Source organism: Rhea americana, unplaced genomic scaffold (assembly GCF_003343005.1).
Source record: "Rhea americana isolate MKP2758 unplaced genomic scaffold, rheAme1 scaffold_26, whole genome shotgun sequence".
NCBI lineage: Eukaryota > Metazoa > Chordata > Aves > Rheiformes > Rheidae > Rhea > Rhea americana.
In genome coordinates this window covers 7244674-7269467 of record NW_028186379.1, presented here as the reverse complement: position 1 = coordinate 7269467, position 24794 = coordinate 7244674, and the positions used below count along the sequence as shown (strand labels likewise).

Genomic DNA, 24794 nt, shown 5'->3' with positions numbered 1-24794 from the left:
AAAAGAGATTTAAGGCAAAGGGGAAGTGTTTTTGTAAAATGAAATAAAAGTCAAATTCTTTTTATTAAATAGATCTGACGACAGTTTTTTATTTTAAAAAATCAGTTTAGCTATCACAGAGAATGAGGAAAGAAAGAAAAGCAGCAAAGAAATTTGTCTGCATTATAGATACATATACCTCTCTAACTGCCCACCTATCTATTTACATACCTATACATATATATATTTACACTAATACGCTGTGTAGCTACCAGTGTCTTAAGACCACCTGAGCTACAACAAAACTACATATACATTTTTATTATGAATGTTTAGCAGATCAAACAGTATTCAAAACACACCTGTTGCTCCATCTCTAACATTAGATATTCAGTCCAGCTAAGCCAGATAAAACTGTTTCCAATGCCAAGGCTCAGAATCATTAAGTCCCTTTACATCCCCAAGAAGAGATAAGTTGAAGATAAATTCCACTTTGTCCTGGTTTTCTGATGATCCTGCTATGACCTGAATAGTTAATGTTTTGCTGCTTATCAATCTGTACCAACAAAAAAATGTTGGCTGAAAAAATTTCCCCAAAATTCCTCCCACAACTGCAATGGCTGRGATGACGAGAACCGTTCTCTTTTGTATCTGACTTTACAGAGCAATTTTTCACATCCTATTCTTCCTACTCTAAGCCTTTTTATTTTCTTTCTTTTCCATTTACKATCTTCTATTCAAAACTAATATTTAATATCTTGTTAGCTTTTTTTCCTGTTTTTCATAACTTTATTTTTTCAGGTAATTACATGGTTTGCAAARGGAATAGACTAATATAAACACATCGACTCTGCATATACAGCAAGTACAGAGCCTGTACTTCTTTCTGTTGATTGTCTGTGCCACATATTGTTAGTTCGAGTGACAGTAATAATAATGAAATCTGTTAAACTACAAAGAATACAACTCATACATTTTCTTTGAAAAYTTATTATCATTCTGAACCCAAATCTCCCACTTTGCACTGTACAAATCCATTGTGAATGGTTGTGCAAGAATTACAGAAAGATCTAAGGCGTTTTAAAATTTGTATTCTGCACTAAATCCGATTAGAAGAAAATTTAGATAAAATGCTGGAATACAAGGGTTTTTTTACTCTATGCAAAGTAGGTATTCAGCTTTTCCTGAAGATTTGCTGGAGGAGGCTAAACCTCTGTGGAGAATGCAAAAAAAAAAAAAAAAAAAAAAAAAGCTTGAATAAGCACAGTTAATTCTTAGGCTAAAACTATCTTTAATGCACCTTTACAGTGTCAGTTCAGTAACCCTTGTTCCTACATAGCACTCATTTATGTAAGCACCGGCCTTCATTAATGAGTATGTGACAATTAAATTGAGTAAGTGGACAAAGACTCCCGTCCTGAACTAAAAAATAGTTACTCTCTAAATTCATTACTTTCCAGGCCAAGGAAAAATGCCATTATTCCTCAGTTTCTCTCTCAGTCCTAACAACACACCAAAAAAGGAGATCCTAAGATCCTCATCTTGAAGCATGTAAATCCTGTGTAAAACATGTCTGCTGTGCAGTGTGTAGGAAATTCAGCAGCAGAACGTGTGGATGTGGGTTACCTGGGAATTTTTCAAACAGCAATGCAACCTCTGAGTTTTGTGCAGTCATGAGACCTCTTCGATATTTTGGGGGGATATTTGCRGAAACAGAGATACCACATTACACATGTGATTTGCACCAAAGCACACGTTTTCCCTCTAACACTGTTAGAAAGACACATTGCTGAGCTGTTCAGTTGTGCAGTAATATCCTGCTGGCCAGAAGTTGTGCATTTCCCTGAGGCTTCTTTATCGTAGAAAAATGGTGGGCGACCCATCCAAACCCTTCTCCTCATTCAGTTTTCTTTCCCAGTCTGAAAATACTGATAGTTCAAAATGGCAATGAAAAGGTGTTCAAAGACAGTGAAAATGAGATTCACCTCATTTGACTCGAATCATCTGCAAGTTAGGAATTTCATCATCTAGACTCCCTCTAGTGTCAGGAGAGAGCCCCTGGAGGGAGATTTTGAGATCTTAGGCAACCAGCACATCTGGAAGTGTTTATGGTCTTCCACTGTCCAGGACTAGAAGCCTAACTCTTAAACGGAGAAAGATCCCACTTGAGTACTGCTCTTTGCCAAGTAACTTGATTTTCATTCACTTGATTTTCAGTCACAAATTTTGAACCAAGTTAGGAAAATAAAACACTTTTCAAATGATTGTACCTGCCACCTGCACACACTGCAAGACCCAAGCACCATGCTGAGCCTCTCTTGGGTGATTCTCTGCTGCCAAGGAATATGCTGAACCAGAGCTTTGGCCAGGGTCACACAAACACAGATGACACAAAGAAGAGCTCTTAGCCTGCCCTTCAACTTTTTGATACAGCCTTATCTACCCTTGGGAGACTCTCCAGCAGCAACTGAGAGGAAGGAAAGTGTCTGCCAAGCAGCACCTCCCTGGTATTTTTGGAAGAGGCACCATCACCATGGCTAGCATCTGCTCTGGGTCCTCAAAGTCAGCTCAGGATGTGGCACGAATCTGTGACTGTCACACGTGGATCAGCCTGAGGGTCTTTCTGGTCTGGTACCCTGCCTTAAATCCTGGCCAACAGGATCTTGGGATCTTTCAGGGAGAGAGATGCAAGAAATTCTGTAGTGATCTGATGTAGGAAAATCTCCCCATGTTGGGCCTCCTTTTTAGCATCTTAGAAACTAGCTTAATCTTTGTTATAGTAAATTTCACCCGGGGGAAAAGAAAAAAAAAACATGCAGTAACTATTAAAACGTTGGGCCTCTTGTTACCTAAGTAAATGTCCAGTCCACCTCTGAGCCTTACCCAAGCTCAGTAGTAATACCTCTGGGGAGTCATTCCTATTCTGAAGAACAGGATTTTGACTTTATTACCTTTTCATTGTTGCTAAACAACACTTCCTGTATACCTTATACCAGTGTATAGCCTTCTTGTTTTCTTATTCCTAAGATATGCAACTGGAAAGTCTTCTAGCTCACCTCGCATGATGCTTCCTTTCCTGGCCTATATCATTCTCTCCTGAATGTCTCTTCCCTCCYGCTTCCAATATACACACCCAGGCTTCATGGTATCCACCATGGGATGAACCACACACAACATTATCGATGAGGCTACCAGGCTGATTTGYAGATTAGTACTCCAGCCTATTGCCAGATATGCGATTCGTTTGTTAGTGGTTGTTGGTAGCTGTACATTAAACAGGAGGCTTTACTATACTGTGCAAAATGATACRCAGTTCATCATCTTATCAGGTATAGGTCAACATCTGGCATCAGCCAGAGGCTGGATGACATAAATACAAATGTATTTTCAGTAACATACCAAAATTCTAAAACTCTTCAGCTACATCATTTCCTACTTGTGATTCTGGTGAATATAGCAGGATGACCATATGGTCAGCTCCTAGTATCTTCTTATGTATCAGTGTTGGCCAGAATTCTGAATGAAAACACATTGACGACTTCAAAATTTGCTCTCATTTACATTCATTGCATTATCCCTTCCTTACGGAACCACCTACTTTTGTATCAGATTTAGTGAGGCTCATACTCCAGATCAATACTTGGAAAAACAAAGCAAAACAAACAAACAAACAAAAAAACCCAAACCTACCAAAAAACAAACAAACAAAAAATCAACAGAGCTCTTTGGGGTTTATATCTTCCTACACATAACTGAAAAGCTGGGCTCAGCAATGCACCCTGTGACTTCAAGGCACACACTGGAAAGTCTTCTAAAAGAAAAATYTCATAGATGAGCCTAGCAATATTATAAACACTCAGAAAAAGTTAACATTTTGTTTTCTCACAATCACAGAAAAGCAGCCCTGTGCAATGGGGTTACAGCTGGGCAAACAGAAAGTGGAGATGCTTGTGCTTCAGTAAAAAGGATGCTGACTACTYACTGTTCTATAGGCAATAGTAATTTTTTACCATTTTAAATATTCATTTACTGAGTTCAAAATAAACCAGAAAAGGGCTACAGCAAACCATTTTAAAGTTTATCAGTCTCTCAGTGCTGAAAGCACTTAAGCTTGATACATTTTTGTCACCCCTCTTACTCTTCTCCATAAAAACGAAAAAAATACAATCACACCCCAAGGCAGAAACTGTCAAACACAGTTTTTTACATGCAGTACTATGCAATCCTCTGAAAGCTTTCAGCAATGCAAATGCATGTCCAGCAAGTTGTAGCTTGTAATCAGAAAATTGCTTATTCTATAGAAAATGCTAAAAGGATATAAGGGTAACTATTTTTCAGGACAGAAGTTTTTCAATAATCTGTAATTCCCTAGCAATTTACTAAAAATCTCAGGATGTTTCTAAATACAAAYAGTAAATGCAAACCACTATCATTAATCTCTGATCTGGCAAGATATTGGTCCTACAAGGTGCTGAGTAGTCTCAAATTTCCCTTGAGTTCAGCAGATGGCAATGGCACTCAGGACCTTTCAGGATTAGCCCTTAACCTAAGACCAAATACTCTAAAAATGCTATGCCGCCATGGATACAGCATGAAGGAAAAAATAAAAATTATGTACAGAAAGAAAGGTCAATGGAAAAAAAGAACATCAATATATAATTTGCTGCTAATGTATTAAAACAATTATAGTCATTACATCATCTAAGCACTGAAGGACTAAGAAATCAATGCAAAAAGAAATAAAGAGTAAGTCTTTTTTGGGGGAGCATTAGGTTAGAAAAAGAAAATACATAAGGRCAGGGTATTTAACCTGTACAACCAGAATTTTATTAGCATACAAAAATCAGAATGGAGAATAATTTCTAAGGTCATCTGCCAGCAATTTTTGGCAGTACTTTACCTTCTGCAGGATGAATCAAACRTTCTGCCTGGTAAGGTCAAAGACCCTTCTAAAGTTGCAGTCCAGTTGCTGCTATCACATCTACTGGAGCAGTTTCTTATTTTGTTCGAGGGACAAAAGGCCCCTGAAACCACAGCCAGAAAGCAAATRTCAGGCTTGTCTAGCTTTAATGAGACACTAATTTTTCCACATGGAAATCTGAAGCAGTTTTTCTGCAGRTAGGACAGAGCCCTGTGATGAACATGCAGCTATAATGGTCTCAGTTTTTTGAAGCTATTATACTTWATACATCCTGAAGTATTAGAAATATTGGCTATAGCAGTCTTTGTAAAATAACCCCACTCTCTGTTAAAGAAGCCCTTGACTACTGCAACCAAAACACTCAAGMTCTTCATACATTGAAAATTTAATTGACAAGAAACTCAGATATTTTAAAGTTCACGTGAAGTACTCACACAAGCTTAGCTGCAGAAGACGGTCTGTCCTTGTTCATGCCAGGAGTCTCCCAAAGCACTTTAGGAAAAAAATACTCATCCTCTTTTTTCATTGATTGCTTATAATAAGCCAGCCAGGCCAGGATTGCCTGCAGCAGCAGGACAGAGGAGCAAAGATTAAACGGTTCCCTTTTATCTYGCCGTCCAGCGAGGCAGAAGAGAGAGCATCAGCACCGCATGTCGCTTGGCCCTGGCTTGYTCTTCACCCCAAACAGAGACACAGCCTGGTGCCCCAGCCACTAGCTTCTCTCYGGGAAAGTCATGCGAGCAAGTGCAGGGCTGTTTTTGTTGTTTCTGTCCTGCACCTGGATTTCCCTGGATCCCTGCCATCACCTTTACCCACAGGTACCCAAAGAGACTCAACATCCATCGGCCTGAACCCCTCAACGGCACAACCTCCAGTGCCACCACGCTGGACCTTGCGAAGACCTGGTGTGCGGTCTTCCCCCGAGACAGGGCAGCCCGCGCAGAGGGGCTGCGTCCGCCACCTTCTCTCCCACTGTGAGCCTGGCTGCTGCGACCAGGCTGCTGCAAGGGGCTCAACGGCTGCCCAAGACTTTTCCCGGGTCTGCCGGCTCAGCATGTCCCCGAGAAAGCTCACTAGCGAAATTACRGGTGACGAGGACGTGTAGGACAGGCTGGCAGTCTCGCGCCATGACCTGCCCAGGCTGTTCTCTTTTCTCAGACATAATGCTGCATTAGTTTTGCAGCCCCGGGGTTTTAAATTACTATAGTTTTCTTCAAATTAATTTTCCTTCTGTGATGGACCCCTAAGTTACTATGACATTACACCTGCACCTATGTGCTGTTACTCAGTACAGACTTAGCTATGTTAAGTCTCTATCTTAGATCTTCATTCTTTTCATCTTCGCTGACCAAAACAGGTATTACATTGAATACATATCAAGTTTCACATTAAGTATGTCTTTCTCATTGCTAAATGGGAAGATCTGCACTTAAGAAACTGTAATCTTCAGATTAAAAAAAAAATTTCACATCTTCAGAACTTATGCAATTACTTCATTTTGGGGTTTAATTTTCAGAGACATTTTGAGAACAGGAACCCAAATCTTCTGTTGAGGACCCAAAAATAACATATATAAAAGCAAAAAAGACTATTTAAAAAATCTTAATCGGTAGTATTTTCAAAATAAAAATACATTAATTTATTTATATATAWAAWAWATATATATATAAAAGATTATTGGTCCAAAAGTCTTTAACTTGAGTGCCTAATGACAGTTTCCAAAATCTTGTATTTGGACACYGTCCAGCCCAGTTGAATATGACGATAACTATAGTATAGCGAACAGAACACATTTTGTACTGGTACATAACATGAGTAAAGGACAAATCAAACAATATGCGGTGAAATGCCATATGTAAAGCTTTGCAGGTCAGGTGCAATGCCTCAAATTCAATGTCTAGTATTATTCCCATCATCTGCTGCAGACTGTTTTCCATACCAACCAGAGGGATAGGTCCCTTAAGGGAACAGAAACACACAGATCTGCTCTGTGTAYTTTTAAAAGTGTTTAGCAAGAAACTTTGATCCATGATTTTCCCCCTACAAAGAAGCAAGAGGAAACTTCTTTGTGCTCCAGCCCGGGGAGGAAGATATAAGAAGAATATTCTTTGCCCGTGGGACTCAAATTATCATAAATATGCTAAGCAGTGCAGGCTCCACAACATGTGCCACTGGCGCATGTGCAGTAAACACCACGGTGGCTCTAAGCCTCGTATGATAAAGCCCCTACAGGCAGAAGGCTTCCAGCTTCTTTAGATTTGGCCAGAGTGTTCATAAAGGAAACGACAGCATTTCTGTCTGAGCAAGAGCTGTTCGGTTTGGTCCAAATCTCTGCGTACGACGGCAATAACATGCACTGAGTTACTAGACTAATGTGCAGACCCCTCACTGATCTTTCTTCCAGCACATGAGACAGCAATGCACCAGGTGAAACGACAGGATATTTCTGGTGTCCTGGGTATTACAGTGAGGCCAGATCTCACATAGCCATGTAACCTCAAGCACAGAGACCTCCTAGCCAGTATCTCCTCTGTATGGAGGTACAAGGCACTGCAAAGTCTGAAGTGGCTCATGGCTCMAATGCATTACAAGCTTTCTTGGGGTGGGAGCAGGAAGGAGGAGGACGGAGACTACTGTGAGAGTCTTGCAGTCAGCACATGAGACTTGACTGGTATTAGTATACTGCAATCCTAATGCAGTGAAATTTTATTCCTGCTGGATGCCACCTCCAGCGTTTTTCCCCAGGGCATACAACAGTTCATGTTGCCGGCCACATAATACTCAAACACTTTTAAAATGATTTATACAATAACCTGCTCTAAATGCCTGTAAAGTGCAGCAGAGACCTATCAGTACCTGAAAGAACAGGGCCCATACTTGTCTCCYAAATTTCCTATATTCTCCCTTTGCCACCGCTACAGGTAGTGAAGAAGCTTTGCAGAATAAAACCAGAACAAGGATGGTCAGAGCACAGCCATGGATAGGGTCTAAAAGGTCAGTCATTAAAAGCTTCATTTTGCTTCCCCAAATGAGGAATGATTCCAGAAAAAAACTGACACATTTCCTTATCATGTTTTAACTCCACAATTAAATACTTGTATACATGATGTATCTCCGTAATTGTACTGAAATCATACTCGATATACTGAGACACTCATGCCATTCCAATGACTGGTAACGTGTAATTAAAGATAGCTTTTCTTCTTATTATTAGTGACAGCTGTAACAGAAGACAGCAATAAAAAAATTGCCTTGCACACAGCACGTATGGGTATTAAGAACATCTAACAACTTCAAACTATAGGGTTTGTCAGCACAACCTTGTACTGACAGTATAATAAAAGAAATAACAAAGGTTCCTGCTTGTACAGTTTAAAGACGATACACGGTTAAGACAAGAGGAATAAACATTATTTGCAGTTCAGCTGCCTGCAAGTATTAAAATACCTGCATGCGCTACATTGCTCTGTAGCAGCAGAGCTGTGCTGCTGTGCAAGGATCCTTTGGCTACTTCAAACACACAGCAATTTAATGTTATGCCTTTGAAAGAACACCTTTATTTTGATGAATTTCAAACTGTTTGCACCTATGCGGGAATTCAGCCTTAGACTTGTGATTTAGCTGTACCACAGTTGCTCAAGGATTTTATTTGATAGCCTTGCTTTATTTTGCTGGAATAAAGTGGGGATATTAAGCAATTCCTGGATGAAAGCCCTGTGGGGTGATTTTCTAAAGATGTATATTCACTTCTGCCACGATTTCAGATTTTTAGTGCTGTTTATTGATTTAGTCACAAAAAATACACTCAGCACACAGCTCTCGAATACGCATAACCATGGACTGGTATACTCCAGGTTTCTCTTCTGGATCTTCTTCTTTTTTTCAGTTTTATGGGGTACTCTATCTTTCATGCATACAGTTGCATCAAATGCAAGAGGTGCAGTCTGTACTTTGTAGAAATTATTTGTTCAATTTATTCCTCCATGAACATTGCCAGCTGTTTCTTGGACTTTCACAGGGCACAAAGGAATCTCCTTGGCTGAGATATAAATCATACCTTCTGTACAAGCATAAATTAATCTGGTGCAGTGTTTAGAAAGAAAAAAGGCAAAAAATCATAAAATGCAGTATTAGATTATGGTATTGTATTAAACTGGACCTCTTGCTCATCTGGTCTATGATCATATTTCAGCACTACATAAACATCCAGCAGTGACTACCACTCATTGCCATCTTTCATTTCTATAGCTCTTTCATCTATAAATGCAAGCGTAACTTTTATAAAAAGTATGAGCTCTACTTTTCCACGAGAGACAGCAAAGCTCTATTTTTCCAGGGAAAGTGAGGCACACATGGGCTCAGAGACTGTACCAATTCATGCAGGAGGCACCTGCCAGAGCTGAGATTACAGATCCAGTATCCTCACTCCTGTGCTGCTGCTTCATTCACTGTGTCATGCACTCTCCCAAGCAGAAAATACCAGTGCATTTGGCCTCCTGCCAGTGAGCTAAAACCACTGAATGTGGGTTTCAGATAGCAGTCCTACTGCAAATAACCTTTCCCTTTCAAATTTCCAAACCCTTTTCAAATTAAATAGCATAACAACAGTATACTTTCTACAACATCTTCACTGTTATTAACATATTATCTTCTCTGGCATGTTTCTTAAAGGAACAAAGCTTTTGCAGCTGAGCTGTCTGTCCAATTGTTTCAGTCTTCTTCTCCCTTACCCCTGTAACTGTTCAATTTGTTGACCAGTTTCAACCAAATTTTCAAATTCTCAAAGATACTATGAAAACATGCACTTCCATTTGTTTCTCACTAAGAAGCAATGCCCTTTCCACATTATTCCTGGCTCCTCTATAGAAAATAATTAATTACGTAATGATTCTCTCCTTAAACTGACTGCAGTCACCTGTTCATGGGTACAGTCCATTAAGAGACTACTGCTGGTGTAATACTTGACTACTGCCTCTTACAAATTACATAATAAAGAACACGTACATGCATTTATTTTCACTGAAGAGTGCCTACAAGAGAAAGCAGCAAGGCATCTTAAAGAATGGCTCCGATGAGTGTAATTCTTCAGCCAGCTAAACATTCCTGTATAAGAGCACATATTTAAAAAGCAATTTTCTAAAGTAATTCTTAGAAATACATCACCAGTTACAGTAAACATATAGGAGCTGGAATTAAGTCCATAAAGAGCCACTACTTTAAAAACACAGCAGTCCACATCCCGGAAGGACAATGAATTACAATATGCAAGCTCATCTAATCACTATATCCAATTACAAGGGGGAATAAATCAGCACACATATGTCTATGCTTGAATTTTTAAAAGTAAATAAATCRTGAATGGTCAAGCCAAAAGCGGCCATCTCAGCATTCACAGATTAGCAGAGAAGGTGGTGTATTCACTTCCATTTGAAATGAGAGAGTCCAAAAACTAYAAACAACATTATTTATTTTAACATAAATACTAAAGCTACATCTTTTTGCTCAGTTTGAGGCTTCATCATGCAGCACCGCCATTCTTTGCAGTGGAAAAGATAAAACACTAGTTTTCTAGTTGATATTCTCCACTTGCCTACTGTGGTGTTTGTGGAACAATTTCAAAACATTCCTTGCTTTGAAATCCAGACAATCTGTTAATTTGTAACCGTAAGCCTGAAAAATGCCTCTCCACCTCAGAAAACATTGGTCCAAAGCAAAGTAACCTAATGATTGTTCTAAGTCACTAGTTTTTTGATATCYCTAAACCTTTCCTACTGAAGGTGAGGACACCACTACAGCACTCACAATAGGCTTCTTTGTACCAACTCCCTTCACAGATCCCAGAAGTCCACAAGTCAAATCCTAGGTCTGACAACCATCAGCCTAACTAGCTTGTTTATGGTCTGAGGACTGACTTTCCCAGGATTCCTGCCCAGGACCTTATGGGTCAGAAGAAGAACTGGCACAGATCTGTCCGTGCCCTTTGGGCAACTGCTTCCACCCACTGCTCTCAACTACCTCATCCTAGATCTCCATGACAAYGCAGTACTTTCTAGGAGCAAGTGCACTCTCTCCATTTGTCAAGAYAGCATTTCTTGCAAAGCTGATGCCATTCTCATGTTTTCCATATGCTTTTAGAAAATTGTTATCAATGATTTATTCCTCTTTGTAATCATGCACATGGTTATAGCTTCCCCAATCAGATCTCACTAACCTTGTTCTCTAAAAAAATTCCAGTCCTCTAAGCTGAGATGTTGAATGGAGTGCAACAGTATGAGGAGAAGCTGTAGTTACCTTAATAATCTAAATGTTGTCATTTTTCCATCATTGGTGGTTTCTATGCTTTAGGGCATGAAAAACAATGTTGTAGCTCCTTGTTGCATTGAGAATTTGAATGAAGAAAGGGTGACATCAGAGACCTAACAAAAGCTATTTGTCTATGGTTGTTTTTTGTTGCTRTTTGTTTACTTTCTGCTTCCAACCAGTGGTTCTGTATTCCCTATGATGCACTGGCATTAACAACAACAAACAAAATCACATTGACAAGGCTCATATTGACTGGTGAGATGGGGAATGAAACCCAACAAGGGTTTTATTATTGTATTGATGCTGACAAATAGAATAGAAATAGAAAAGCAAAAAAAAGGAGTATCCAGATTTCTCTTTTTATCTTCAGTGGTGCCTACAGATAAGCCAACAAGCCCTAAGTCCTAAAAAACAGAGGGTAATAAGTTGAAGGAAAAGCTGGCTGTTGAATCAATAAGGCCTTGTGGGCAAGARGGTGGATGCAAGGCTTAGGAAAAAGTAAAGAAATAGAAATGCAGTGAAAAGCAGTAGTAGGAGAGGTATAAAAGCCTCCAGCAATCCCAGGTCAGGCAGCACGATTTTTTCATAGTTACATCTCTAGTTCTGGTGAAGYTGAAGTTAAAGCAACAGAATAATATAATTCATCCCAAATGTTGTGACAGGGAAACTCTAAGTTTTATAGTTAGCTTCCATAAAAATTAGATCCACCCATGTTGCTGTTTTATTTACATGGATCTATTTCCCCCATTCTTCTCCCTCCCCCCATTTTTTCTTGCCCTCAGTGTCCTTGAAAACAGCCATCACATTTTCACTTCAGAGACAGTATACTGATTTGGTTTCAGAAAGATCTCACAAGCATTTCTGAACTGAGACAAGGTCATCTCATACTCTCAGCCTGACTCAAGAGACCACTACGTGAGCTGCCGCCGCAACTACAACTCACTTAGGTATTTTTCACCTTGTCTCAAAGATGGGACAAGCAATTTACTTTATTGCAGTAACTGATGCTATTCTGAAAAGCTTTTTCTGCCAGAATCAGCTATACTCCATGAGGGTAATTGACACTGATATTTCARAAGTCATGAAAAAACACTGGCTGTCAAAGTGGTGTAATTCTACTCCTATTTCAATCTGTGAAAGGATCATAATTGACTTTAAAAAAATGCAGAACTGTCTTCAATGCCAACCACACAGACTTTCCTAAAAGGTGCTATATGCCCTCAACAGATACTAAACTGGATCAAGCCTCTCCTTCTAAAAAAAGCTACAGCAATTTAAAGCTTGCATTATGAGCTTACAACTTTCAGCTAATGCACAAAGCTTTTGAATTTATGCCAAGAGCATTCAGGTCCATTATTGCCTTTTAGATGGACACCTMAACACACATAAAAGCACTCCTCCTACAATCATTTATTCCTAAATGCAGTAGCTGATTTTCTGACTTGCACACTGAAATCATAAACCAGCAAGATAACATAAACCACAGCAGAATCGCCAACCAACTCCTTTCAGCACATAGAAATTCTTGCCTTAAGTAACTGTAGCATAGCTGCTCTCTCCTCTTTTTTACCTCTSATACAATAAAAAAGCAGCAGCTAGAGTCAGGGCACAGCAGAGCTGAGAACTTGATCATCTGGAGTGTGTTGGGAAGGAAATAAAAAGAGCAAGGACTGACAACTTTGCTGGAGACCAAATGGAGAAGCATAGCAGTTCACAAATAGCACATCATGGTCCTCGCTCTATGCTGATCTGCAACTCCACTATTTGTGATGCCAACCTACTATGTGGGCATCAGTTTGCCTATCCCAGACGGGGAATATGCAACAGTGATTATTTGACCAATGCAAGTAGTGGCATTTGGTACTGAAATGCATTTCAGGTTTTGCACGGTTATTAATGGCAATCCAAAGAGCCTGTAGAAAACCTCATTGGGCACTAYGCACATGAAATTAGCCAAAAAACTATTCCAAATACAGGTTCACAAATAGGTCTTGGACTGTGCCTGTTGTTTTAATTTCTTTAGGTATCTTCCAAGCACAGGGATTTATAAAAAATGCTAAACAGAAAGGTGGGAAAGATGATAACTGCGTCAGCATACCATACAACAAAGTTTCACAAAGCAGTAGTCACTGACTGCATTTAAGTAGCTTAGAAAAGTAAATATAATTGCAGTTTGGCTACAATCAAAAACAGCCCTGTTTCTCATCACAAAAAGGTCAAGGCTGCTTTTTCCGTATTACTATAAAACTGTTTGAACTAAGGGCATGTTAATGTGGATCGCGGGGGAAGGAGGAATTAACAGCATGAGAGTAAATTTAATTCATAAGCAGGGGAAAAAAGCAGCTTTGAAGGACAGATTTCTTTCAGATTTTTAATACACAACCTCAAAGTAAATCCAGGTCTTCAGTTTGTCAGTGAATGCATCCTTCCACCCTGTGGGTGGGGAATGAACACGCTCTTTATATTTCTCCACAAATGCTAATCTCACAAGAAAATCATTGTATTATAGTGACTTTGAACACTGGAAACATTGGAATTCAAGCCCTGAAGACAGTGCGTGAACTGTATTCTCGGACTCAAAGACGCAGTAAGTATTTCAAGACCCAGTCTGATGTTTTCAACGTTCTTACATAACTCCCCCAYCCCATGCAAACTTCTTTCCTACAAATCTTCCAGAGCACCCTATCCAAGTTTTGTAACATTAGAGAGGGACAGCTCTTGGGAAGGAGGCTTTGTTCTATTCTCAGAACAAGCTTCCTACTTAATAGCTATCGCACCAAAGTGCTAATATCACGCGTGACTGGAGTCATTACTGTACRAACACCCTTACTTAATGGGTGGTGAATCACTGTGTTGTGCAAGAGGAACACAAAAACAGAATACTGAAGACAACGTCTGGGTTTTTAACAGTCTGCAGAGCTAAGAGGCTGCAGGTCAGGCATTGGATAGAAAAAGCCTTAAGAATGAAGGAAAGGAGAACAACAGTAAATGGTGAAGATGAGTAAGCAGCAATGAGAGATGGGACACCTTTGGTCGAGGCTGCTGAAAGACAGCATGGTCTGTGTCTCCTGATGAAGGAACAGGATGTGTGGACACTATGCAAGAAGCAGCAATGCTGATATTTCCATTTTGCATTCCCAGTTCCTGCTCTCACAGTTAACTGACCTGCCAACCCACACTCAGTCTGCTGCTACTCCTTGAAGGGCTAATAATGTTTTCTACTTCAGATTTAAAGAAACATTTGAATGTCGAAATGTGATCTGATTCCCCACCCCACCCCCACAACAAATAAATAGCTGTAATATAAGAAACTCCCTTATAAATCATATCTTGTTTTTCTCTCATAGAAACAGTAGCTTTGACATAACTGCATGTGTTTTACAATTAATCAGCATCATTGCTTCATTGGCCACAGTCTGGGAAAACATGGAGAAAGGGCTGCATTTAGGGGCTGAGAACATGTAGAAGGTTGTGCCACCTTCACAGTTTGCACTGTCTGGTCCCATCTATGTTTCACATTTGGTGCTTTGATCCCACTGCTGTCAGGCGACGAATATCAAAAGGACAGAAAGCAAAAGTTATAAAGGTTTGGACTTGCTTCGAAATGTGGCTATATCTTTGTGCTGAGTCGGCAGCCCTGTTAACTTTCTTTGCTTTTGATGTTCTCATGGCTCACTGGAAAGCAGTCCCATCTCTTTTGCCCCTTCTGTCCAGCCTCCCAGAGGATAACACTTCCATTTCACTGTGGCTGGCAGCGCTTCAAAACCTGACATGCCTGCACCCTCAACACACACACAGAGTAACAAATTTAACTTTTTTTTTTCTCTCTCTCTACTGAGTAGGAAACACAGTCTGTATGTGCATCTATATAGGCATGCTATAGGGGACATCATTGCATTGTGTTGCACACTAGGCTACTTAATAGGGCATGAGCTCTGGTCCGCATCTGCAAGGTAGAACGTTAGTTGCAACCAAAGGGATCTGACCTACTTCGTCTCTGAACTTGCAGCTGTTGAACAGACCAAACTTAAACTCTTCAGTACAGTACGTAAGCCAGCTGGCATATTTGTACTTCTGATATTACATCTCTATATCAAGAGATGGTTGGTCTTTGGCACCAACACAGTGCAAGGATCCAATTTTTATTTTTGCCTTTATGGACATGAGTTCTAGTCATCTGACCTGGGAACATTATTTATATCTGCTAGATTTGACGCTGACCAGCCACATTCAGGTGGTCAGAAAAAAGACTTGGACTGAGACAGAAATGGAGAAGCAACATTTACTAACACTCTTTTAGCACTGAAACACAAATATTTTTATAAAGCAAAACCTTACAACAGTTTCTTTATCCTTCCGACCCTCACAACTTTCTTGGCTTAACAATACAAAAAAAATCAACAAATGTCAGAAGTATCATTCTGAAAAAAGTTCTGAAGACATATTTCTCAAATATGCCCCTTTATAATCTCTGCTATTTAGCATAATTTAACACATATTAATTTAAATACATATATGACCATATGGGCTTTTGCAGATTTGAAACAGTTATTCCATTGGTCTGGCAGTTCATTCACATCTCCTAGACTTCCAGTGTCTCTAAGGAGAAAGTGATTTTACCTGGTTAGAACTCTTTAGGGTCACAGTGGCTTTACGGAAGTCTAAACAAGCTCTCAGCATCAAAACAACCTGTCTCATAAATACCTTATCAAAATATTTACATCACCCTGGTCTATGTTGCTGTAAAACAAATTAATCTGTTCTGCATTTTACGACTTGGCAAAAAAGATTTTATAGCCCTTTTCACTGTCAAAAGAAGATCATCACAAATCTTAAGCACTAAAAAACTTCTCCCAAGCCAGAACCTCATTGGCCAGTTCCTCTCTACTCAGACCACTAAAACTAAAGCCTTCCTACGGTCAACAATGCAAATCTTAATAATAAATGGTTTCAGAGTAGGGTTTTTGTGATGCTCCTTATTAGTTTCCCATATGGAAAAAAGTGGCAAGTAGATATAACAGATCACAGAATTATGAAGGAAAACTGAGGGACTAAGAATACTATGATCTGATTGACTAATAGTATTTAGTGGATAGCTTTTTCTCCTACCAAGTTGACTGCCTCACCATTTCCCACCAACACTACTCTTACACAGGGGACAGAAAACCCTATTTAAGTGCCTGAGGTGCCAAAAGGTACCTAGGTACTTCTGCACACACTGAAACCGTATCTTTGTATGATGGCTGCCCTTTCCCTCCTTGAAATGGTTTAATCTGATAGGCATGAAAATGCTAGATCATGAAAAGCAACTGTTGATGAACTGAAAAAATACCACCAGCATCTACAGAAAGAGCCTTGATCACTAAGACAACATGATGAGACCATTCACTGTTCCCCATGCTGACTTTAGAAAACTGTACAGCAGGAACACCAGATTCACGGAAACAAGTGAACAGACAGAAGTGTCTGCCTGTAGCACCGTTGACAGGACACACTCGTGCGAGTAGGGAGGGCTGGGGGGCTGATTCCAAGACTTTTTCCCAGGCATCGGATGTAACAGTGAAACAATCCCAGAGCAGCCTCCCAGGACTCTGTCCTTCCCAGAGACTGCCCTAAACGTGCTCTAGCACCCAAGTGTAAAAAGTCTTTTTCAGGCTTTGAGGCCTCATTTCCTACAAACAAGTGTCTGAGCTCCAGCGGGAGACAGGATTTTAGACATATTCCCCACGCTGGCATTTCCTATTAGCTTAGGCACTGCAGTGTGTGTGACATGCTGTCTGCAGTGAATTCCAGACATGACACACTTTCTGCAAGCTGATTCAGCTCACTAATGTGACAGAAAATAATCCTAGCAAAGAAAAACAATAGTTTCCTACTAAGATGCTTAGATCTGCTTGGCGCAAGGTCAAACCAAGCACGAGAGGAGAAGAGGCTACATGGCAACGAAAAGGAGGACAAATGGAGGATACAAGATCTTCCCACTTGAGTGGAAGCCAGCGTCCGTGCTGGCTGCCTCTGTCCCAGTCTCTAGTTCTAGTACTAGGTCTTTGACAGAGRCTGACAGAGGATGCCTGGGGAAAATAAAAACATAAGAAAAAGACAAGTACAGAATTAACCTTCTCTGATATACTGTCATAGCTTCCCAAACTGGACCRTATCACGGGAAGGATGGAGTCTTCTTCCACAATTTTACCTAATTTCTTTTTACATCCTTTCGAATTTTGGCTTCCACAAAATCCTCAYACAATGAGTTTCATAGTTTAATCGTGCATCATATCAAAAAAAGAACTTCTCTTTATTCATTATAAACCAAATAATTTCCTGCGCTATAAGAAACAATAAATAATTTTTCCATAGTCACTTTCCCCACATAATTCATGGTTTTACAGACCGTAATGATAYGCCTCCTTTATATATAATGATATATCCCTCCTTTACAGATACCTCTTTTCTATGCCGAGTAACTCTAGACTATTTAGTCTTAGATCTATTTAATCTATACTTCTAATTATCCTTGACGTCCTTTTCATACCTCTTCCAGTTTAAAACCTTTCTGAGTTGGGAGAGAAGAGGAAATCATATTTACCCAATATTACACAATTACACAGTGGTAATTACACAGTGTTATGGTTCTTGCTTGTCTTCTTTCCTTCCCTAACTGTCTCAAACACTATTTGCCTTTTTGACCAACGCTGAATGAAATTTTCCAAGAACCATCCACATGGTTTCCAAAGACCTGTTTTCTGCACAGTATTAGCTAATTCCGTGCCTCCACTGGATATGTACAATGAGGATTTCCTTTTCTCCGTTTTGGAGAACACATTATTTCATATTTATCAAACTTGTATCTCATCTGCAATTTTATCATGCAGTCACACAGATTGTTATTTCTTCTRCCTTCCTTCTGGCACAGGGCTGGTTTTCAGGGGGGTCCCACTCCAAACTCCTTATCCTCAGTCTTACACTGCCCCATTCTTACTATCTCCATAAGGTTATTTTGAGTTGGATCAGCTTCCTGATCTAATGCAACTTGCAGACAAACAAGTAATGTTTGTCAGTACAGTAACAGGATGACATGACAGCTCAAAATCAGAGGTGGGAATAGCTAGGTGTACGAGAACAGAATCTTGCATGGTCATCAAAGACAAAACCATGGCTTCATTTGGCATGAGACTCTCAATCATTAACATGATCAGCTCATTCTGGTAACTTCTCTCCATTTCAGAAACCAACAGTTTACTCTTACCTTTTCTCTTCTCTCTCTTAAGCCATTATTACTCCTGCAAAGGACCTTTCCTTTATCAGAAGATTTTTTAAATTTCTTTAAGGATTTTTGGAAAGAGAATTTAACAAAAGTATTCTGGAAATCCAAATGTAAGATATGGACAGACCAAATCATATATATCCTAACACTCTTCAGACCTTTAACAGCTCTACAAGAKACACAAGGTTTGATTGCTTTCTTCCAAAAGTAYATTTGTTTTCCCTCAGTGTGATATTTCTGCATGCACTTCTTCATTCTACTTTTATTGTAGTGCTACTCATGTTCCCAGCAYAAAGTCATAACTGAAGTTAGGCTCCAGTTTGACATGTAATTCAAAYTGCTGCAATCAAGCACAGCTGCTAAAGGGATTAGTCCATCTCTCCTGCTGTCTTCACCTGCATATTTCCCACTCCATGCCACCCTCGCCYTTGTGCCAGAAGTAAAGTTTGTGCCACTGACTGACTAACTGCGTTTGGAAACTGATACATCTTAAAACTAGTAATTTACTATTTCCTGATTTAGGTTCAACAAGGATCAGCTCCCTGATCAAGTCCACCACAAAATCGCACAAAAAGTTGTACTAACACAAGGGAGTGATCGGTTCAGAGGCAGGAATGAAGGCTGGGGAAGGCCAAGCTACTTCTTCTGACTGCAGTGCCAGTTTATGCTGGAATAATGTATGGGTAAAATGACAACCTTATTGCTTAGAGGTTCCCCAAACAGAGGCTTTTCTTTTAATTGGCATCACATTTTCCACGTTCCTCTGCCACTGAAGCTGATTTATATGATAGATTACACACCACTGTTAGGAGTTCAGCAATTTCATATCTGAGTTCCTTTAGAAGTCTTTGGGGAGTAACATCTGATCCTGGTGATTTGTTACTATTCATTTTATTGATTTACTCTAAACCTACTTCTACAGATACTTCAATTTGAGACGGCTCCTTTGACTCATTCTGTATGTAGAAATGGTCCTGTGTGGGAACCTCCTGAAGTTCATAATATTGAACACTGAGATAAACAATTATTTTTATTATAAAACAAAATAGTTTTGCTATTKTTAACACTGATATTTCTACATGCATGTTAGGTCTGCTAACCTCTTATTCCTCTCTATAAGCATTGTAATAATATGGATTTTTCCTACTCAGTTCACCAAGTTTTCCTAAGACTTTGGGGTGAAGTTTACAAAGTCCCCCAGAATAATAGTAAGTCAGTATTTCATTGTAAAGCGCTGATAAGAGGCAATAGCAGGCATTTATTCTCTCTATCCTAAATGCTAGAAGATACAGTCACAAAGTGTTAGGCAAGTATTTACTCTCCTTGACATCAGTCCCCATGCATCAAATACACTCATCTTGATTTTGCGGCAGTCCCAGGAGTACATGCTTTTAAACACCTTCCATTCATCAGCAATAAGGCACAGTGAGCAAGAATCCTAACAGCATTCTCTATAGCTAAGAAACAAAGCAAATATAGGCATTTTTTCCTGGATTGCTAGACAAAAGACAACACCTAGAAGAGGCAGAGCTGGAGCACTTCTTGGAAGCACCACTTAGCAGCTATATAACTACTATTAACTCAYGCAAGGGGAAACCTTTCTCCTAAAAGGTCAGGTACAAGGCTTGCCTCAGGGCAAGCCATACATCTTGGTGCACGTGTGGAAACAGAACAGATTAAACAAAAGTAACCCTTACACAGTGCTCTAGGACAAACAGACAAGGTTTGAGGGTTCCTCTGGACGCTAAATCATGATCCCAAAGCTACAACTGCTTCTTTGTGACCGGGGAGAGCTCCCAGTGACTCAAGGACCATCTAGTTTCAGATAAAGTGACACAGCATGTCAGAAAGGTTAATTACACCTTTCCTCTCCTCCTATTCCTAATACATGCAAGCCATGTCTAAATGTTTCTGCATCTATTTTCACTAGGTCTTGAAGGTTCATGTTCTTTTCCTGTTCAGTTAACTCTCCTCCAGGCCTTTATCACTTGCCACCCTAAATTCTGTGATATCCTATCTGACAAAAGTTATCATGCCTCTACCTTGTCACAATCCCCTTCACCTCCTCTTTAAAAAATGCATCAGTTCAGACCATCACCACCACCTGTTACTCCAGTCATGCCATTCCTCATTTCATTCTTTCCTCTAGGTCTCCATTTCGCACTGCTTCTTGCCCTCAAAGACCTTCATAAATCAGTCTCTTCTTCCTACTCATTCCCTAAAATGAGTATCATGGTAGGTAGCTGAAAGATAAGTAGTGTCATCAGATGTGATGAGGGGAGATAAAGCATTCTGTTTCAGCAACATTTAGATTAAGCCACCTGAGAGAGGTGGTCCWACACATGGGAATGGACTGAGAGAGCGAAGTAGCCTAGGGAAGTAGCAGTGGATTTGATGATCATTGTGTCACAGAGGTTATCAAATGTTGAACAAGACCACCAAGAGACAAGATTGCATGTTTGAATAAAGACCAGTCAGAGGATCCTCCGAAGACTAGATCAGGATAATATCCAGRGAAGAAAATGTTGCTAACGCCCAAGACAGAAAGGCTTTTGTAGAAGAGGATAACAATTTTGAGGGAAAAACAAAAAGAAAAAAGGAAAAGGAAAAAGTCATGGTCAATGGAAATGGATTAGAGATCCTGAGACCATAAGATTTGGCTTTTCAGAGATTACTCATTCAAGTTCTCATCCTTGGCAAGGATTCTCCCAGGAGGTAAGCCTAACATTTTCTGCCTCAGTACTGACATATTTGAAGGGTCTTACTCTACTGAATTCTTAAGACTTCAAACTGCCCTTTAATGTATGCACTCAGCAGACATTCATAGATGATTACAACAAGCTTAGAGATCATCTGAAAACATTCTTAGTTACAGAAATTAAAGAATTTCCAATAGTTCATGTTTTCCTACTCGTGCTAGAAAACAAGAAAAATACAGTCTTTTTGGGAGGTAGTATATTACAGGTTATAGCACCTCTACATGATGAAAATTTTCTTCCTTTGAGATGGGAGGCTCTAGGTTAGTGGCAAGTCCCAACTGAAGATGATGCCACAAGGGCTCCTATATACTTCTGCCACAATCATCAGGGAAAAAAAAGAGTCATTAAACAGTTATTAACTACCTAAGTTTATGGAGTCTTGTAAACCTCTGACTTTCAAGACAACCTTTCAAGACATGCCTACAGAAGTCATATGAGCAATAGATTAGTTCTCTTTATTGCCCTCAGCAATGTCCTCTTTATTGTCCTTAGTTGCTGTAATGATGTTCTACCATGTCACAGGTAACAGGYCTCTTCTTCAGGAGGGGTGACAGAAGCTATTCCTATCTGTTTATCATAGCACACGGATCAAAGAGTGCTTAAGGTATCTTGCTGCAAGTTTAGAGGCAACTGAAAGGAACCATCAGGCCTGGGCTGGACCAAGGTTAAATTTATTCCAGACCATCTCCAAAGCTTTCCTTTACTCTATCCACTGTAAACTGGTATCTGCTGACCTGGGCTAGAAAATGAAGGATGGCTGGAAGCAATACAAGGCACATCATCCAGCCATGCTACTGTTTATAAAAAAACAGTGTTTCATGACCATGCCCAGGAGTTAATGGATATTACTTTTAATGACCACTGAGGCTTGCAGCCTCGATTTGTTATGCAAAGAATGGGAATGAGAGCATCCCTCCCTGGAAACCAATGCAAAGGATCAAGTAGAACAACAGCCCCCTGTGCATTAGCATACATAAGAATGGCTCTTTCTTATATTCTCCACAGATACAAATAAGCAAACAGGGGTGTGGGGCTGCAAGGAGAACAGGAGGCCAAGGAAGTCATCATGTAACTGGCAACCTGACAGCAGGAGCAGCAGCTGGGTGCAATGACATTGTCCTTTTATGTTCCACAAAACTGTGTCTGCTAAGACACAAGCCTGCAGGACTCTGCCACTCCACAGTCCTCTGGGATGGGCCAGACTGGAACTATAAAAATTGCCATTGCCTACAAGGAATAGCAAAGCCTAGACAAATGGCACAAGGAYGCCAAAGGTGTACGTATGCTTACTATGCAGCCATGTTTCCTGTATTTCCTTGTGTCAACTACTATAGGGATCTGCAAAACAAAGCAAYCACAATTATCACAGGGGCATCTACCACACAAACATTAGAAAACATAATTCAAAAAAAAATCTTTTATTTTGGAGAAGTACTCTATTACCAGATTAATAAAGCTAGACAAAACAGCGTATGATGAACTACCCTCAGATAACTTGAGGGGCACTGGGCAAGGTTTAGGACATTTCATTGTGATGGCAGGAAAGTGAAACCACAGCCCCCTACTTCTCGGTTCCATCAATGAGATCCAGTTTGCCCCRGCTACAGAGAAGAGCTAATTGTTTCTCTCGGATAAGGCAGAAGATGGGAGGAGAAGCCAATATTTAAATACATTACCATCTGCTAACGAAAGAGTCAAGTAGTGGCTTTAGTATTTGCTCTGAGGGCAGTTTGTCAGCTCCTCTCTAAAACAGTAAGAGGCTAATGAACTGCCCAGCTTGGGCACAGTGATGGGGACGAAAGAAAGAGGGGAAAAAAGAAAGAWAGAAGGAAAGAAAGAAAAGGTAGTAAATATCAATATCATATATACTCAGTATCTAATATTTTATGTAAAGAGTGTTTTGTATTTTAAAACACTAAACTATAACACATAATACTGGTGAAAATTTCATTGTTTTCCAGCAAGATTTTGAGCTTATGAACAAAGCTAAAGAACTGTAAGAGCAGGGCAGCTAATGTCCCTCAATCTGCAGGTGATAAATGTTTCTGGGCAAACATTTTCTGAATTTATCTGAATTTTGACTACAAAGAGCCCAAGTATCCTTCAGTGAACCACCCCGTTACACTGCCCAAGGGCTGTCTCAGATAAATCATACACAGAAGTAGTTTGACTGCATCTGTGAAAGCAAAGCGATCAGAGCCTCTCTGCACTTACATATTAATGCCTAGGCAGACAAAAGCAGCACTAGGAACATAATACTATCACCACTGGACACTCCATATATTTCTTTGGGGCATTTATGCATCATCACTAGGAATATCCCTATTGTCCCACACTAAACTAATGACTTGTTCTAACAACCCACTGCTGATGTACCTCTGGGAATCACAGATGTCATTTATATTTTCAGTCACTTAAAAGGATTAAAGTGTGTTTATTCTCAGTAATCTCATTTGTAGAGAGAGCTATATACAGGCATCAAGAGTATGCATTTTAACCCTATTGGGAGCGATCAGATGCACAGCTCTGTTGAGATCCAGCTGCATCCTCAGCATTCTCTTCAGAATTTGGAAACTCTGGAAGTCTCACCAGCCTGGCTATTTTCATTAAAACTATAAATAAATTGCAGGTTGCAGGCACTCCTGATAAACTACCACAGCACCTCTGGTGACAGCAAGCTGTGCATATGGCCAAGCGATCTAGCTGAAAATTAAACTGCATGTCAAGTAGCCCGATCAATATAATAATTGCTCTGGGCTGGAACAGATTACTACCTTTGGTTGAAGACATACAAGTACAGCATCAGGCTGCATCTTCTGTTCTGAGGAATTCATAAACCACACTGATGAAACAGAGGATGCGCCGAAGTACTTGGGTGGTGGCAAAATGTGCACTCAGCCACAGGACTGAAGTGAACATCAAGTATTCTGATCAATATAATAATAATAGCTGCAGGCTACARGGAATTGCAGTCCCTAGTTGAAGAGACATGAGTGCTGCGCAACACACGCTGCAGCCCGGGCGATCTAGTGTAAGCCACATATTAAAAAAAAAAAAAAAAGAAAAGGCAGAAGTTGTAGCTAAGTGTGCAATTCCTGGGTAGATTCATTAATTGCGGCTATTGCTGCGCGCCTCACTTCGCCACCGTCCGCCTAGCACMCGGTCCCGCTCTCCCCGCCGCATCCCCTCGCGTTTTCGGCCCGGGGCCGGCCAGCGCCGCCGGCTTTCCGCGGGGCCGCGGCTCTCGGCGGAGCCGGGCACCAGCCGGCCCGGCGCGGCGCTGCCCGCTCGCTCCTTACCCGTCTCTTTGTCCTGGGCGGCTTCCAGGTGCAGGTCGCCGAGGAGGTGCTCCAGGATCTTCTCCGGCGTCCCCGACACCACCACGTATCTGTCAGAAAGCAGAGAGTCCACAGAGTCGTCCTCCGTGGAGGACTGCGAGCGGCTGCTCCATTCGTCCTCCTCGTCCTCCTCGTCGATGTACTTGAAGTAAGGCACGTCGAAGGTGGGCAGCGGCCGCTCCCCGCCCCGCTCGGCCAGCGGCCCCGCCACCCGCCCGCGGGAGCTGCCC

At 40.5% G+C, this 24794-nt stretch overlaps 1 protein-coding gene across 1 annotated transcript in view; it reads right to left on the bottom strand.

Annotated features, from left to right (window-relative positions):
* RAPGEF5 (Rap guanine nucleotide exchange factor 5) overlaps positions 1 to 24794 on the bottom strand; it is a 167334-nt gene that overhangs the window by 43175 nt on the left and 99365 nt on the right. The window contains exon 14 of the mRNA XM_085307610.1: positions 24526 to 24614. Coding sequence (XP_085163736.1) covers positions 24526 to 24614 — 89 coding nt within the window. The remainder of the gene's footprint in view (positions 1 to 24525; positions 24615 to 24794) is intronic.